At 47.6% G+C, this 13,283-nt stretch overlaps 2 protein-coding genes across 2 annotated transcripts; one reads left to right on the forward strand and one right to left on the reverse strand.

The window, feature by feature from the left end:
- Positions 1-929: 929 nt before the first annotated feature.
- Positions 930-4,120, reverse strand: LOC6494190 (G2/mitotic-specific cyclin-B). The gene is made up of 5 exons (XM_001960753.4): positions 3,778-4,120; positions 3,193-3,338; positions 2,926-3,125; positions 2,001-2,866; positions 930-1,931 (listed from the first exon to the last, which is right to left on the reverse strand). Exons 1-5 carry the CDS (start codon positions 3,811-3,813, stop codon positions 1,635-1,637), a joined length of 1,545 nt encoding a protein of 514 aa, XP_001960789.1. The 5' UTR covers positions 3,814-4,120; the 3' UTR covers positions 930-1,634.
- A 938-nt stretch (positions 4,121-5,058) lies between these two features.
- LOC6496377 lies at positions 5,059-12,977 on the forward strand. Its single transcript, XM_001960754.3, has 10 exons — positions 5,059-6,179; positions 8,388-8,466; positions 9,082-9,195; positions 9,323-9,570; positions 9,781-10,616; positions 10,677-10,805; positions 10,860-11,109; positions 11,167-11,950; positions 12,011-12,682; positions 12,742-12,977. The coding sequence occupies exons 1-10, from the start codon at positions 6,006-6,008 to the stop codon at positions 12,816-12,818; spliced, it is 3,363 nt and encodes a 1,120-aa protein (XP_001960790.1). The 5' UTR covers positions 5,059-6,005; the 3' UTR covers positions 12,819-12,977.
- Positions 12,978-13,283: the final 306 nt, after the last annotated feature.

The raw sequence follows: 13,283 nt of genomic DNA on the forward strand, positions 1-13,283 counted from the left end.
CTGTCTGCCGCTTTCTTCCCAAAAGCAATTGTCCTTGTTCCGCAACCTCTGACCCCTGTGAGAATTAGCCATCCTTCGCCTCAGAGCTACCTGAGGAGCCGCATGCTGGCTCGGGAACAGGATAAAGAACCCCGGGAGAGTGGTTCAAAGTGGTTCGCAGTATGCATATTTCGTTACCAGCCCGCCAGAAACGGGAGCAAGTCAGCCCGAAAAGCGGCTCAGCGGCTCAATGCCCAGGCCAGAAACCCCCAAATTATACGGCCTAAAGTTTTTATGAGCAGCATAAAACATGCCAAGAGTGTGGAGCCAGCGGAGTGGAGGAGCGCCGAGAAAAATGACTTTCTTTTTATTGCATTTGTTTGGCCGTAAAAGTGTCGAAATTAATGAGAGTCGTAAAACCGTCAAACTTAAATTTCGAACAGGCGCTCAGCAAGCGGAGCAGGCGAGCTCCACCCCAGCCGGGGGAAAAAAGAGAGCCCGACCGAAACACCCACCAGGCACACACTCACACACACACACATACCGTGACACACGTGCGCACAATGTGCTGGGCAATTACAGTTGCCCGGTGGAACAGGGCACAGAATATACAGAACACATAGCAGAAGAGAAAATACGAACGGAAAAGGGGGAGAAAGAAACTGCCGAATAACTGACCTGCGATCAGGAAGGTGACCTCTTCCTCAGGTATACACACACACACACACACGCACACACAGATGTGTATTCAGGATTGATAAGGAACAACAGGACAAAAGGACATTGGCAAGGGCTCTCCTTCTACCCTATACATATGTATGTACATATGTCTACCCGTCTGGTCCCGGATTTGTTTGTCTGGACCGAGGAGCAATTCTCACACTCATCATCTGTCAAGGGAAGAAGATAAGGATGGAAACCCCACCTCCAAAAAATAAATAAGACAGCGATTTGAAATTACACAAAACTTTATTTGCTATATTGGGTTCAAAGTTTGCATTGATTTTTGAGTTCTAAGTGAATTATAGTGCGTAATATATATTAATTAGCATATTAATAATCTATTCTCACCGTTTATCTTCTGAATAATGCTTTTGCACAATTTTTATGTTTTATTCTTAGCATAGGACGAACAATTTGTCACACAATTAAAAAACTAAATACAAATATTGGTTGTTGGATGCGGTGAAGAATATATATATGTATAGTGTATGCTTGGAGAGACAACGCCGATGTTTTCGGCCAGCAAATGACTCGTTGCCCACTCTCTCGGTGTCCACAAAGTCCCGCCCCTCGCTTCCTCACTGATTGTTCACATTTCAGCGGAAGGAGTGGGCGAGCTCCTTATTTATGTTTTTTTTTTTTCACTCGGTTTTCCAGCTTCCGGTACTCACTCCCAGTGGCCAAGCTCTCGGACAACCTTTGGGTTGAGGCCAAAGATGCCGGAGCCGACTCTTGAAAGCTTGGTCTCAGGAACACTGCTCTAAGGGACGCCAGCAGATATTACTACGATGGTGGATTGGGGATTGGATTAATGATCATGTGATTGTGTAACGAACACGAAACGAACAGAATACAAATGAAATACGCTACAAATTTAAAAATGAAAACAAATTCAACTAAACTAGGTGTTTACGCCGATTCAGTGCCTGCGATTACTTCCGCTGGCTCTGGCCAATGATCGAGTCCATTAGCGGACCGCTCAGCTCCGTTCGCAGAGCGATCTTCTGGAACTTGCTGCCCTGGTATTTGTTGTAAATAGCCTTTAGCTTGGCCTGGGGAGCGTCACGGGCCAACTTGGCAATCAGTCGGGTGATGGGCCGCAAGTGGGTGGGCGTGTACCCCGAGTAGTGGGCCAGAGTTGGGGTCCAGTGTTTGTCATTGAATCCGGTGGACGCGCGATAGTTTCCGTTGAGCAAATGAAGCGACAGGAACAGCGATGCGGCGGCAACCTATCGATGGACACAGAATTGGTAATCTAACTTCATTAAATACGAGTAGCATTAAAAAAAGAAACCCACCTCCGATGGCCTGTAACTGGCCAGTTCGTAATCGACGGTGGCCAGCTCAATAAAGTACTTGGACATGGCATGGTGCTCGTCCTCTGCACCAGCAGCCTTCGAGTAGCGACGCAAAAAGTGTATCGGCAGTGGGCGCGAAAGATTGCAGTCGATAGCCTTGAAAATCTGCAGCTCCATCTGGCGGATCTGACGGGCCGTGTAGGTATCATCGGTGATGAACACAAAGTCCCCGATGGCCGGCGGGAACAGCTCCTCGTACTTGGTGGCAATGAACAGCGCCGTAACTCCGACCAGTTGCAAGTATGTGCGCTTGGTGTCCTTAACGACCTGCAGATAGCGATCGATGATGGCCACAGCTAGTTGGAAGGTCTCTGCGGCTAGATGGAACTGCAAGTGGACCTCATTGATCCAATCGATCAGCACGGCGCGCATCTTGTGCGAGACCTCCTTCTGTCCGGCCAAGTGATCCTTGTGGATGGGCTGCTGCTGCTCCACCTGGTACAGATACTCATAGATGTCGTTCACATACTCGGAGACCAGGACCAGGTTCTCCTTATCGTTGGCGTCAATGTCCTCAACTCCGGCCAGGCGCTTGCTCGACATCGACATGGTGGTCGGTGCCGAAACTGTACTGGCCGCGGTGGCGCTGACCGAGCTGGGGACCTTTATTAGTGGCCGGGTGGCCTCCTTCTTCACTTCCGCCTCCTTACGCACTCCAGCAACCACTGGCTCTCGGCGCAAGCCAGACACGCCCATCGCAGGCTTGGCCAAGGCAGCTCGCAGCTTGGTCAGGGATTTCTTGGACAGATTGCTGTCCTCGCGCTTCAAAGTGGGCTCGTTGGCATTCTCACTGGAGCTGGACTTCGCTGGAGGGTTAATCGAACAGTTAAGTTAACGGAAAACCTTCTCTTTTGGTAATACTTACGCTTGCTGGGAATCTCCACTGCGGGTTTGGTTGCAATGGCGTTGCGCATAGAGTTGGAGCGCAAGAATGCAGCCACGCCCACCTCGCCCTTGGGTACAGCAGCTCCATTCGTGACCGTACCCAGGGGCTGTTTCTTCCAGTGAGTGTCCACGCGTGCCTTGGCATTGCGCAGGGCATTGGTTAGCTTGAGATCCTTGGCACTGGAAATGGTAAAAAGGAGCCTTGAGCAAGAGGGCTGGGAATATGGGCAGGGTGAGGCTGACTTACTCCTTCTGGGCTGCATCTTTGGCAGCAATGGCGCGGTTCAGGCCGCGATTCTGCAAGTCGCCCAAAGCGGCGCGTTTTGTGGTGACCTCCTGTGAAGGCACTGTCAATTTCTTCATTTGGACTTGGTTGAAGTTCTCCGAGGCGTTCTAGATTTAATTAAATTCTTGTTAAATTAACATTTAAGAATTCTAAGAAGAGCCGAAGAGGCTTAGCTATGAGTGCATAATCCCATGTACGCATAGTACTTGTATACCCTATCCCATGTCGGCCATTTTTAGAAAAGAACCGCAAGGATTACCTCACAGATCTCTACCTCTCCTACTATCTACCGAGGTAGACGATTAGCGATTAGCGGTGCAAGTACCGTAACCAGAAAATTGCGCCAAAATCTATTCCTAGAGGCAACGGACGTACGGCACTTTTTCACCCTCTTCCTTCACATGCCATCCTCCCCCCTCTCCTATGGGCACGATGCCTCTGGCTAACGCCGCAATGGCGTCGCCGATCCCGCAACCTCTATGACCTCTTCTTTTAGGGGTTTTAAGGCCATTTTTGGTTAATTATACTATCACGGGAAGTACTCACCTCATCGCCGCGCATTTTCAGTGTGGTGCCCACCATCTTGACTGTCTTTTTTCGTTCTAAAACAAACACTTTTTAAACACAAAGGATGGACGCTTGGCTAGCGATCGCGTTTTTTATTTTTTTATATGCACGCGGGCGTTTCTAAAAAATAGAAATTGTTTCGTTCGAGCAAACAATCGAGTTGACACTATTTTAATTTAAAATTCGAAAGCGGCTTCGATCGAATTTTCTGCTCCTGATCTTCTCACTGATCGAGCTAAAGCCAGAGCCAGGTGCTGATGCGACGGTTGGAATTTGAAATTTGATTAAGTCGTGGTGGAGGATGCCAGGGTATTCAGCTTAAGAAAAAAGTTATCGAATTATTTTTCGATAACATTTGTTTGGTCACATTGGCTTTACATGCCTTTTGAGTTTTGCAACACTGATGTACTATTTTCCAGGTCATTATTATCGTTCCGTTTACTAGGATTTAAAATAAGCAATAATAAATGAATATTTTTATACAAAAAAAAAAAACGAGAAAAAACATTTCCAAACTAGTGGGGTTTTTAGTATTAGTATTTTTATCTAGTATTAATTTAATCGATTATCGATAATCAAACACTAGTGCTGCCATCAAGTTTAAATTCAAATCTGCGTAACGGTAGAAAACCTATCCGCCCAGCAACTGCAAGATTTCTAGCAAAAACATTGTACTTTTGCCTCTTAATTGACGCATCGTCCGTCACTTTGGAATTGCACCAGCCATTGATTGCCTCAATTAAAAGTTGATCGTTTCAATGTGCTGGGTTTGGTTGTTTTTGCGTTTTCTTGATTTGCATTCGCAGATTTAAGATTTCCTGCTGCCAGATGCCGCGAAACATCGAAACTGGCATCAGCGGAAATGCAGCATAATTCTTGCCTTGTTTTTCTCTCCTGCTGATGATCAGTGTCAAGTTTTCGTCTGCTCCATCATTTTCAAGCACTTGACCACAAAACAATTGCTGAATTTTTTGCTTCTTGTATTTGTCTTTTTTTTTATTTTTGGTTGGTAGATTCGTTTTTGGCCCTTTGCTCCGTCTTAACGGTGCGAATCGTTCTTCTGCTTCTGCTCTTCCGGCGCCTTGGCTCATTAGCATATATTTATGAGTATGTACGCTGGCGAGCTCCAGCCAAAAAAAAACAAAAAAAAAAAAATCAGAAAAAGAAAAACAAGCCGAAGCCGAGCGAGAACGAGGCAGCGGCGGCAGCAGTGCACTGATCGTGTTTTTAAGTTTTCCGCGCTTGGTGATTTTCACATTTCATTCGCAAAAGCTCCACCGTCGCGAACAGTTGCCTTCGTTCTGGCCCCAGCTCTGTCCGTATCATTCGCAGCGAGTCCTTCGATCGATCCACCGCTCATTGACCTCCACTTTAAATTAAACCGTTTTAAATTGCCACAAAACGCTCATATTTTGAGTGATTTACTGGCCGATTTGCATACTTTTGGCTGGAAAATGTTTATAATTTTGGATATGGATATAAACCAGAAGAGCGTTATGCTCCAGAGGCGATGATCTATATGGGTGCTGTGTGTGTTTGTTGTTGCTGCTGCTGTGACTTTGGCTGCTGTTTAATTGTGAGCTGGCATTTAAATAAAAATAAGTGCGTCTAAATGTGAAAACAAAAGGCTGGCATTATACATATATTACTTTGGCAGACAACGCCTCGATTGTTCTCAGTTAATAATAAATCCATTTCAAGCACCATTTCGCTTTATCTCAAGTGCCGTTCGCCGTACATAAGGAAGAACTTAGGCAACGAACTAAAAGTAGAAATAAAATGAATACTAAAAAAAAGTAAAGGAAAAGCAAATACGCTGGAGTGGGCCACAACAAATGACTCGTAATGCAATATCTGGGCAATTAATTAGTGCATAAACAGTTAAATTAACTGGCGTAAAAGTCGGAGTTACTACTGCCTTGGTTTTTCTCTTCTCCACTTGCCAAAAAGAAATCGCACACCAGCTTTTCCTCCCCCGATTTTCGCGAAAATGTAACTGCCAGCCAGACGCTTGCCTGAAACCGCTGCCACAAATTATGACGCAAAGTACGAAAATCGGTCTGCCAGCTGAGGAATAATATATTTGCAATTTATGCAACATTCGCGTCGCGTGGTTGTTGCACCAACAAAGAGCGATTAGTGTACTCGAAGGCATCGCAATCTAAAGCTTATAATCGTTCCAAAAAAGGCCTCATTAACGCATCGTTATGGCCCAGGCCAATCAGGGCTCCAATCAGGGTTGTCTCCGACGTTGTCTGGCTTTAATTGTTTTGACCACCTTGTGGCAGCTAATCGCCTCTGTGGATGCCTCTTCTCACCCACCCAAGTCTGTCAACATCGAGCTGAGACGCAAGAGGAGCTTGCAATGGAATGGCATTGAGGTGAGTCCACGTTCTGATATAAATCAATTGTCATTTATTGTTTGTCATTTAATCGTTGTCGTTGGAAGTGATATCATGACGAGCATTAATTACAAGAGATTTTAAGCATTTGAAGTATTTTACAATGACACCCCTCCCAAGACACTCTAGCAACCTCTTTCAGGACATCTCTTTCAAGTTCTGTTCTTAAACATACCTCTTTCAGACCTCTTCTTCAAAAACCAATTAAAAATGTAATTGGAAACCTGCCTAGAACTATTCACAATCATTTAAAATATGCTCAGGTGTCGCATGAATAACCCATTTACCAAAAAAAAAAAACAGGTGATCGTCTACGTACGCGTCAGGTCGCCAGTAAAAACTAAAAAAAAATTGCCACATTGACAGAACATGGACACACAAATAGATACAAAGAAAACATATATTCTGACTCAACTCCAGCTTGCTGAGCTAAGCTAAAAAATAAAAAGCCAGAGGGGGGGACTTAAAAGGGGAGTACGAAACCCCAGCCAGAGAATCCAAAAGCGTTAAATGACCTCTGCGCAGAATTGGGCTTGGGATAATGTTTTTGTAATTCGAGAACTACAACCTAGTAAACATAAACTTTGCGATCGAGGCGACAACTTGTCGGATTACAAGTGTCTCACGTGGTGTCCGACTTCTTAACTGGCTACAGAAGAAAAAAAGAATATGCACTTTGAAGCTAAATATACTATGTCGCTTTTATAAAAATGATTATAGAACTGCAGTTTTCTTGCAGTGTCCTTAAGCTTTAATTTGAGAATCGGCAGGCGTCGCAACGTCTCCATGAAATGACTGAAGAATTCATCATACGATTACAGGGAAATTGGCAAACAATCTTCGGGGCAGCTGGTGCAGCTTGGAACTTGCAGCTGCCACAGAATCACACAGCGAAAAATAAATTCCCAGACAGCAGAATGGAGGTTCTCCCTCGGTTTTCTGTAGAGTTGCCAAGTTATTGACCCTTTCCGGTTAGAATCTTTGGCTTGGTTACGCTGTTGATTACGTGATGGGATCCCCCGCTCCCTTGGCTTACACTCCTTTTAGCCTTTTCAAATTGGCTCGAAGACTATTTTCTGTGATATAATTTCCACGTGTTTGCTCAAGTTTTCGCTATTTTCCCCCCATTTCTTATACTCTTATTTTCTGGTTGTTTTTTTGCCCATTGTGCCCACGGGTCACGCAAAATTTCATCACATAATCAGCTTGGCGGGCGATTATACTGGGGCATACATAGGTAGGTACCACCTGTAGGTACCTGCATAGGTACCACCTGTCTACCACCACCCTCACCCACCTCTCGCCCCACTTATTGTTTTTGTTTGCTTTCGTGCTTTTCCGGCAGACGCCGATCCGATATTATTATGCTGTTGCCCTTGCCTCCAATTAGAGTCCAATTCATTGAACATTATTTGCATTTGGAAAAGTTCAGCGGCAGAATGTGAGGTAACAACACCGGAGATTCGAAAGGTTAAAACAGTTTCCAAATGAAAGTACTTACCTTTTTCCAATATTATTTCATTACCTTTCATCTGAATAGCCCTGGGCTGTTAACGACCAGCCACGCCCCTTTTCGCACAACACTACAATGTTGGTGGTAAACATTTGCCACAAAAGCGGCAATTTGTAACACCTTCTCCTCGCCGGTGGCAGCCAGAGGCGGAGTTTTCATTTGATCCGTTCCGATCCAGTCCGATCCAAAAAGCCGAAGCGCTCTTCACGCTCCGCTGGCCAAAACGCGCTTTTCCACAATGCGTATAAAAGCTAAAGCCGAAATAAAGCCGAATGGAAACTGTTACAACAAATTAAATTAAATAATCGTGCAAACAGAGGCACGCATCGAATCAGACGAGATATAGCGAGTGGCTATATCTTTGTATCAAGTTGGGATTTTATTGCAACAACCTTTCCAGTGGTGACCCCAGATGTTGTTTTTTGGGGAACCCCAATTAGAGGTTTTCTTTTTGGGGTACAAATTTTCCATTGTCTGATTGTTTGAGTGAAAGTATTTCTTCTTTGGTATGTTGGGAGAGGGAGGTCTTTGAGAAAACCCTTCTCCGTGGGTGCTCGCATCTGTTTTGGTCTGTTTAACGCTTTGCTGGCCATGTTACACTTTCCGCTTTGCATATTAAACATCTTGCGTTGCTCTTTCTCTTTTACTTTCATACTTCTATTACCCTACTGCAGCTGGACGAGAGTTCTCTGGTGGAGCATCTGATGGAGCACGAGAAGGCCCTGATCTTTGGCTCACGATTGGGAAAAGAGGGTAAGTGTTGGGGCCCCGAGGCACTGACTTGAAAAGATTCTTAACTCTGACCCATATACTGGGGGAAAAATGTGATAGGAAGTTCTATCCATTTACTCTTAACTTCGACCCATATACCTCGAAAATAGGTAATACTATGTATTATGTATCTGAAACAAGGATAAACAGCTCTAGAGTAGAGTTCAGAAGTTTAAGTTTAGGAACATCCGTCCTCGAAGAACCACTTCTTGTAAAGAGCTCTTAAGAATTCTTAAGATAATAATTTGTTAAGAGCTTAGATAGTATAACCTATATAGTACTATTATCAAGTAACTGTGTACCCCTTTCTTTAAGGACCCCCTACCGATTACTATTTTTTTCTGCAAGTGTGTGGTTGAAGCCTTTTAACCATGACCCATAATAAACTGCAACGTGTCATTAGGCCCGCAGACCCAAAAACATCAACAACTGCAATCAATGAATGCTAAACTTGAACTGTTAACTTGAAGGTGGAAAGGTGGAAGAAAACTTGGAGCTCTGGGTGTGGGTTTTCCCAGAGGGAGGGGCGTGGAAATCTGAGCAGTTGTTGTGGCATTGATTCATGGCAGCCACTTATGTTGTTTATTTTCCTGGCAGCACCCGAATTCAAACTCGTACACGTGGCACAGGGGGAGGAGATCCATGCAGTTAGCCCGGAGGACGAGGCGGCGGAGCAGCCAAGACGTCAGCGGCGCAGCTTGAGAGCCCAAGGTGAGTGGAATAGCTGGAGACCCCAGCACCGCATCCAAGCCGAATGCCAGAGAGCATAGCCGTTCGTGCTGCTCCAATTGCGGTCGATATGAGAAAAGTTTAATTAATTCAAAAATGCATTCGACAGATGACGTCCAGCAGGAGGCCTCGGTGGCCACCACCGAGGGGGTGATAGCAGAGACCGAGGTGGAGGTGGAGGCGAGGCTGCAGCTGCAACAGTCGCCGCAGCTGATCGACGACGCCTTCATCTTTATTCGCCGCACCGAAAATGGAACGCAATTTGTGGAGCACTCGCCGCAGCTGCTGAAGCGCCTGGAGCGTTGCTTCTACCGGAGTCCAGGGGCTGCTCTCGATCTCTGCGAGAATGGCAGTGTGGTGAGTGCCCTAAAGATCAATTATTTTCATTAGTTTCTGAAATGTTACTAATTTTGTTTACAAAAACATTAAAAATTAAAATGGCATTGCTTAAATTTCAGATTTTATTAACCCCCAAAGTTGAATGATTTTTTATTGCCAATAATTAGCACTTGTTTACTCTTGGCGTCTAATAGCTTTTCACGACTCGTCTTTATTGTTTTTCCGCAGCGGGGCGTTTTCCAGCAGAACGATAGCGACTTTGTAATCCACCCGCTCCCCGCCAGATTCGGCGGCGGGACGCATGTGCTCTACCAGGCGCGAGTGGACAAGAACAACTACAGTGGAGCCTCGGAACCGTTAGACAGCCAACTGCAGTTCGAGCCAGATGAGGAGGAGTTCAACGAACCGAGACGACGGCTTCGGGCCCAGTCCCCGGCCCAGTCCCCTCTGAGATTGCGCTACCAGCCCCGACATCATCATCACCATCATGTTCACAGCACTCATCCGCATCGCAGAAGGCGCAGGTTCATCAGCAGCGCTTCCAGATCCCGCTGGTCGGAGATCCCGGAGGAGCTCTTCATCGAAACGGCCATCTTCGTGGACAGCGATCTGTTCGCCCACATGCAGCGTAACTTTCCCACCAACACCGAGGGCAAGCTTATCAGCTTCGTGATGGCCATGATCAATGGCGTCCAGCTGCTGTACCACCACCACACCCTGGGTCGCCGCATCAACTTTGTGCTAAAGCGCCTGGAGATCTGGAAGTCGTCGGAGCCGGCGGGCTTGTCCCGGTCGGTGGACGTAGATCGATACCTAAACAGCTTCTGCAACTGGCAGGAGAAACTAAACCCCTTCTCCGACGACGATCCGTTGCACTATGATCACGCCCTGATCCTGACGGGCCTGGACCTGGTGGCATTCCCCAAGCCGCCGGCCAAGCCCAACAGCCAGGTGGTGGGCCTGGCCACGGTCGGGGGCATGTGCACCTCCACCTTCTCCTGCACCATAAACGAGGCCAAGCACTTTGAGAGCGTCTTTGTGGTCGCCCACGAGATTGGACACAAGTAAGTGGATTCGTTTCTTGGGATATGGCTTACTAGTAAGAGATTCTTTTCTGATTCCAGTTTGGGAATGCGTCACGATGCCGAGGAGATTAGCTGCGATCCCACCATGCACATAATGTCTCCTAAACTAGGCAGCGGCAAGGTGACATGGTCCAAGTGCTCTCGCACCTTCCTAGAGGACTTCCTGGCGTGAGTGCTAGATTTCTTCCCCCTTACATATTTAATGTATAATTTTCCCTTTAGGGATCCCCAAGCGGAATGCCTCTTCGATCGGGGACAGTTTGTGGGAAACCTGGATCACTCGGCTGGCGGAATACTTCCGGGGCAGCGTTTCGATGCCAATCAGCAGTGCATGCTCCGCTTTGGAAAGAACTTCATGAGGGACCCCTCCCAGAGCCAGACTGAGATTTGTCGGGACCTACACTGTCGGCAGGACGGATCGCCCTGGACCTCGCATCCGCCTCTGGAGGGCACCGAGTGCGGGGATAACATGGTAACTAAACCCCTAAAGGAAATTACCTATTTCTTCATTGTGTAACACAACTTCTAGTGGTGCCGCGGTGGATCTTGTGAGACTCGCTCCTCCCAGAAGGCCAGCTTCTACAGCCACAAGCCCTGGCCGCAGGGAAGCGTTACCCACGAGAAGTACACCTCGAGACCCAACATGATACCCTCCTTGCTGCACGATTACAATCCGGCGGGCAACGAGCTGCCCGGAACCACATCGAATTGGGGCGAATGGGGTGAGCCGAGTGCCTGTGAGTCGGGCTGCTTGTACGGAGCTTCTCGTCGCCTCCTGGAGGGCAGCACAGGGTTGAGGACTTTCAACAGGAGCTGTCTGAACTACCGGAACCGTTGCATGGGTAGGGATCGTCGCTTCGAGACCTGCACAACCCACCAGTGCCACAAGGTGGTGGTGCAGACGGTCGAAGACTTTGCCACCAATGTCTGCATGCGAGCGGGTCTTCTCGACAAGGAGCTGACTGGCGAGGGCCTTCAGCTGAGCAGCACGTCGGACACCGCCTGCATGGTCTTCTGCCGCACGAAGAACAACGGCACCAAGTCTCGACGCTGGACCTTCCCCGACGGCACCACCTGTCGCTCCAAGAATCACAATCCGGAGGACATAACTTACTGCATTGCTGGGCGCTGCGAACGCTTCTCCTGCGACAACTCAACCTCGAACTTCTTCCGGATGGACCATGGCTTTTGCCGGGAGCGATCCCTCCGGCCGACGAGGGACTCAGCGGACCAGGAAAGCAGACAGGAGACCACCAGCAAGCGCTATGCGGAGCGACAGGAGGGGATTACGCAAAGAAGTCCTCATGAAAATGGTTAGTTTGGAGAGTTAATATGAAGGAATAATCTTGATAAACCCTTAATTCATTTTGCAGAGGTCTCGAAGCGTTTCCATCCCCAAAATAATCACATAGGCAGTGGAGTGCCTCCTTATAAACGGAGATCTTATCCAAAACAGCATATTCCGGAGCATATTCCAGCCCGTCCTCCGCCGCCAGCCTCCGCCTCGCTTATAGCCCTGGATCGCCGCTCCTCGGGGGAGTCATCCGAGTGGGAGGTGCATCCGGGCTGTCATTCCAACTGCATGACCGATTCCAAGGGCGTCCAGGGGGTCACCTCGCGGCGCACTGGAGCGGAGAGCATCCAGCTCTGCTCACGTCCGGTTCATCCCTGCGAGCGCCTGCTAACGGCTGCGGAGTTCGCGGAGCAGACCTGCGCCCGATATCGCCAAAAGGTGCGAGGACTATCTGGCCACGGGGCCCAAATCTCCGCCAGCATCGATGAGCCTGATCGCAGCTGCCGGGTGGGCTGTCAGGACGAGCGGATCAAGTACAGGTACTACCTGGTGAACGGTCGGAACGGACACTTTCCGCCCGGCACCCGCTGCTCTCCGGTGGGGAAGCGCTACTGCGTCTACGGCAAGTGCCTGGAGTTCGGCGATGACGACCTGCCCCTGGACAAGACCCACATCAGCTTGGGCCAGTTGAGGATTGGCTTTCCGCGCCGGAAAAGGAGCTTGCCAGAGGACCTTGGTCAACTACATTTTAGTGAGTAGTAGATATCACAATTCTTATACTGTCTTAATAACATATGTCCTATTTTCCAGATATATCCTCCGAATACATCGAATTCACCCAACCCATTCACGTCTCCGCAGACGAACTGAACAGCAACAGCCAATAGCCCAGGCTCCAAGGCCGCACTTCCCTTAGTCGACTAAGTTCTAAGTTTAGTTTAAGTAATTAAGGCTGCCCTGAGAGAAAAAATGCTGCCTGAGAAGTAAATAAATTTAAATATTATAAATGTGAGGCTCTTAGAAGAGTCCTAAATCAGAAATCAAAATCAATATTGGAAAATGGGTTTTTGAAGAGTTGTATAATTCAGAAAGTAATGCCAAATAGTGGCAGTTAAATTGAAAATTACTCTGATGGGCCATCGTCCTGGCTGCACTTCACTGGTATTTGTATAGGTTACCCATTTTTTGTTAGGTTTTTCAGCGTTCGCATGCAAACGATGGCAGCAATTACCAATACTCGATACCAAAAAGGGTAACAGCAATCGCCCAAAACACTCACCCACACACAGCGAGGGCTAGGAGGCGAGGACTAGGAATTTGGTTGGTGTGCGTGAAGGAAAAAATTAGATAAA

The sequence above is a fragment of the Drosophila ananassae genome, chromosome 3L (assembly GCF_017639315.1).
Source record: "Drosophila ananassae strain 14024-0371.13 chromosome 3L, ASM1763931v2, whole genome shotgun sequence".
NCBI classification, from domain to species: domain Eukaryota; kingdom Metazoa; phylum Arthropoda; class Insecta; order Diptera; family Drosophilidae; genus Drosophila; species Drosophila ananassae.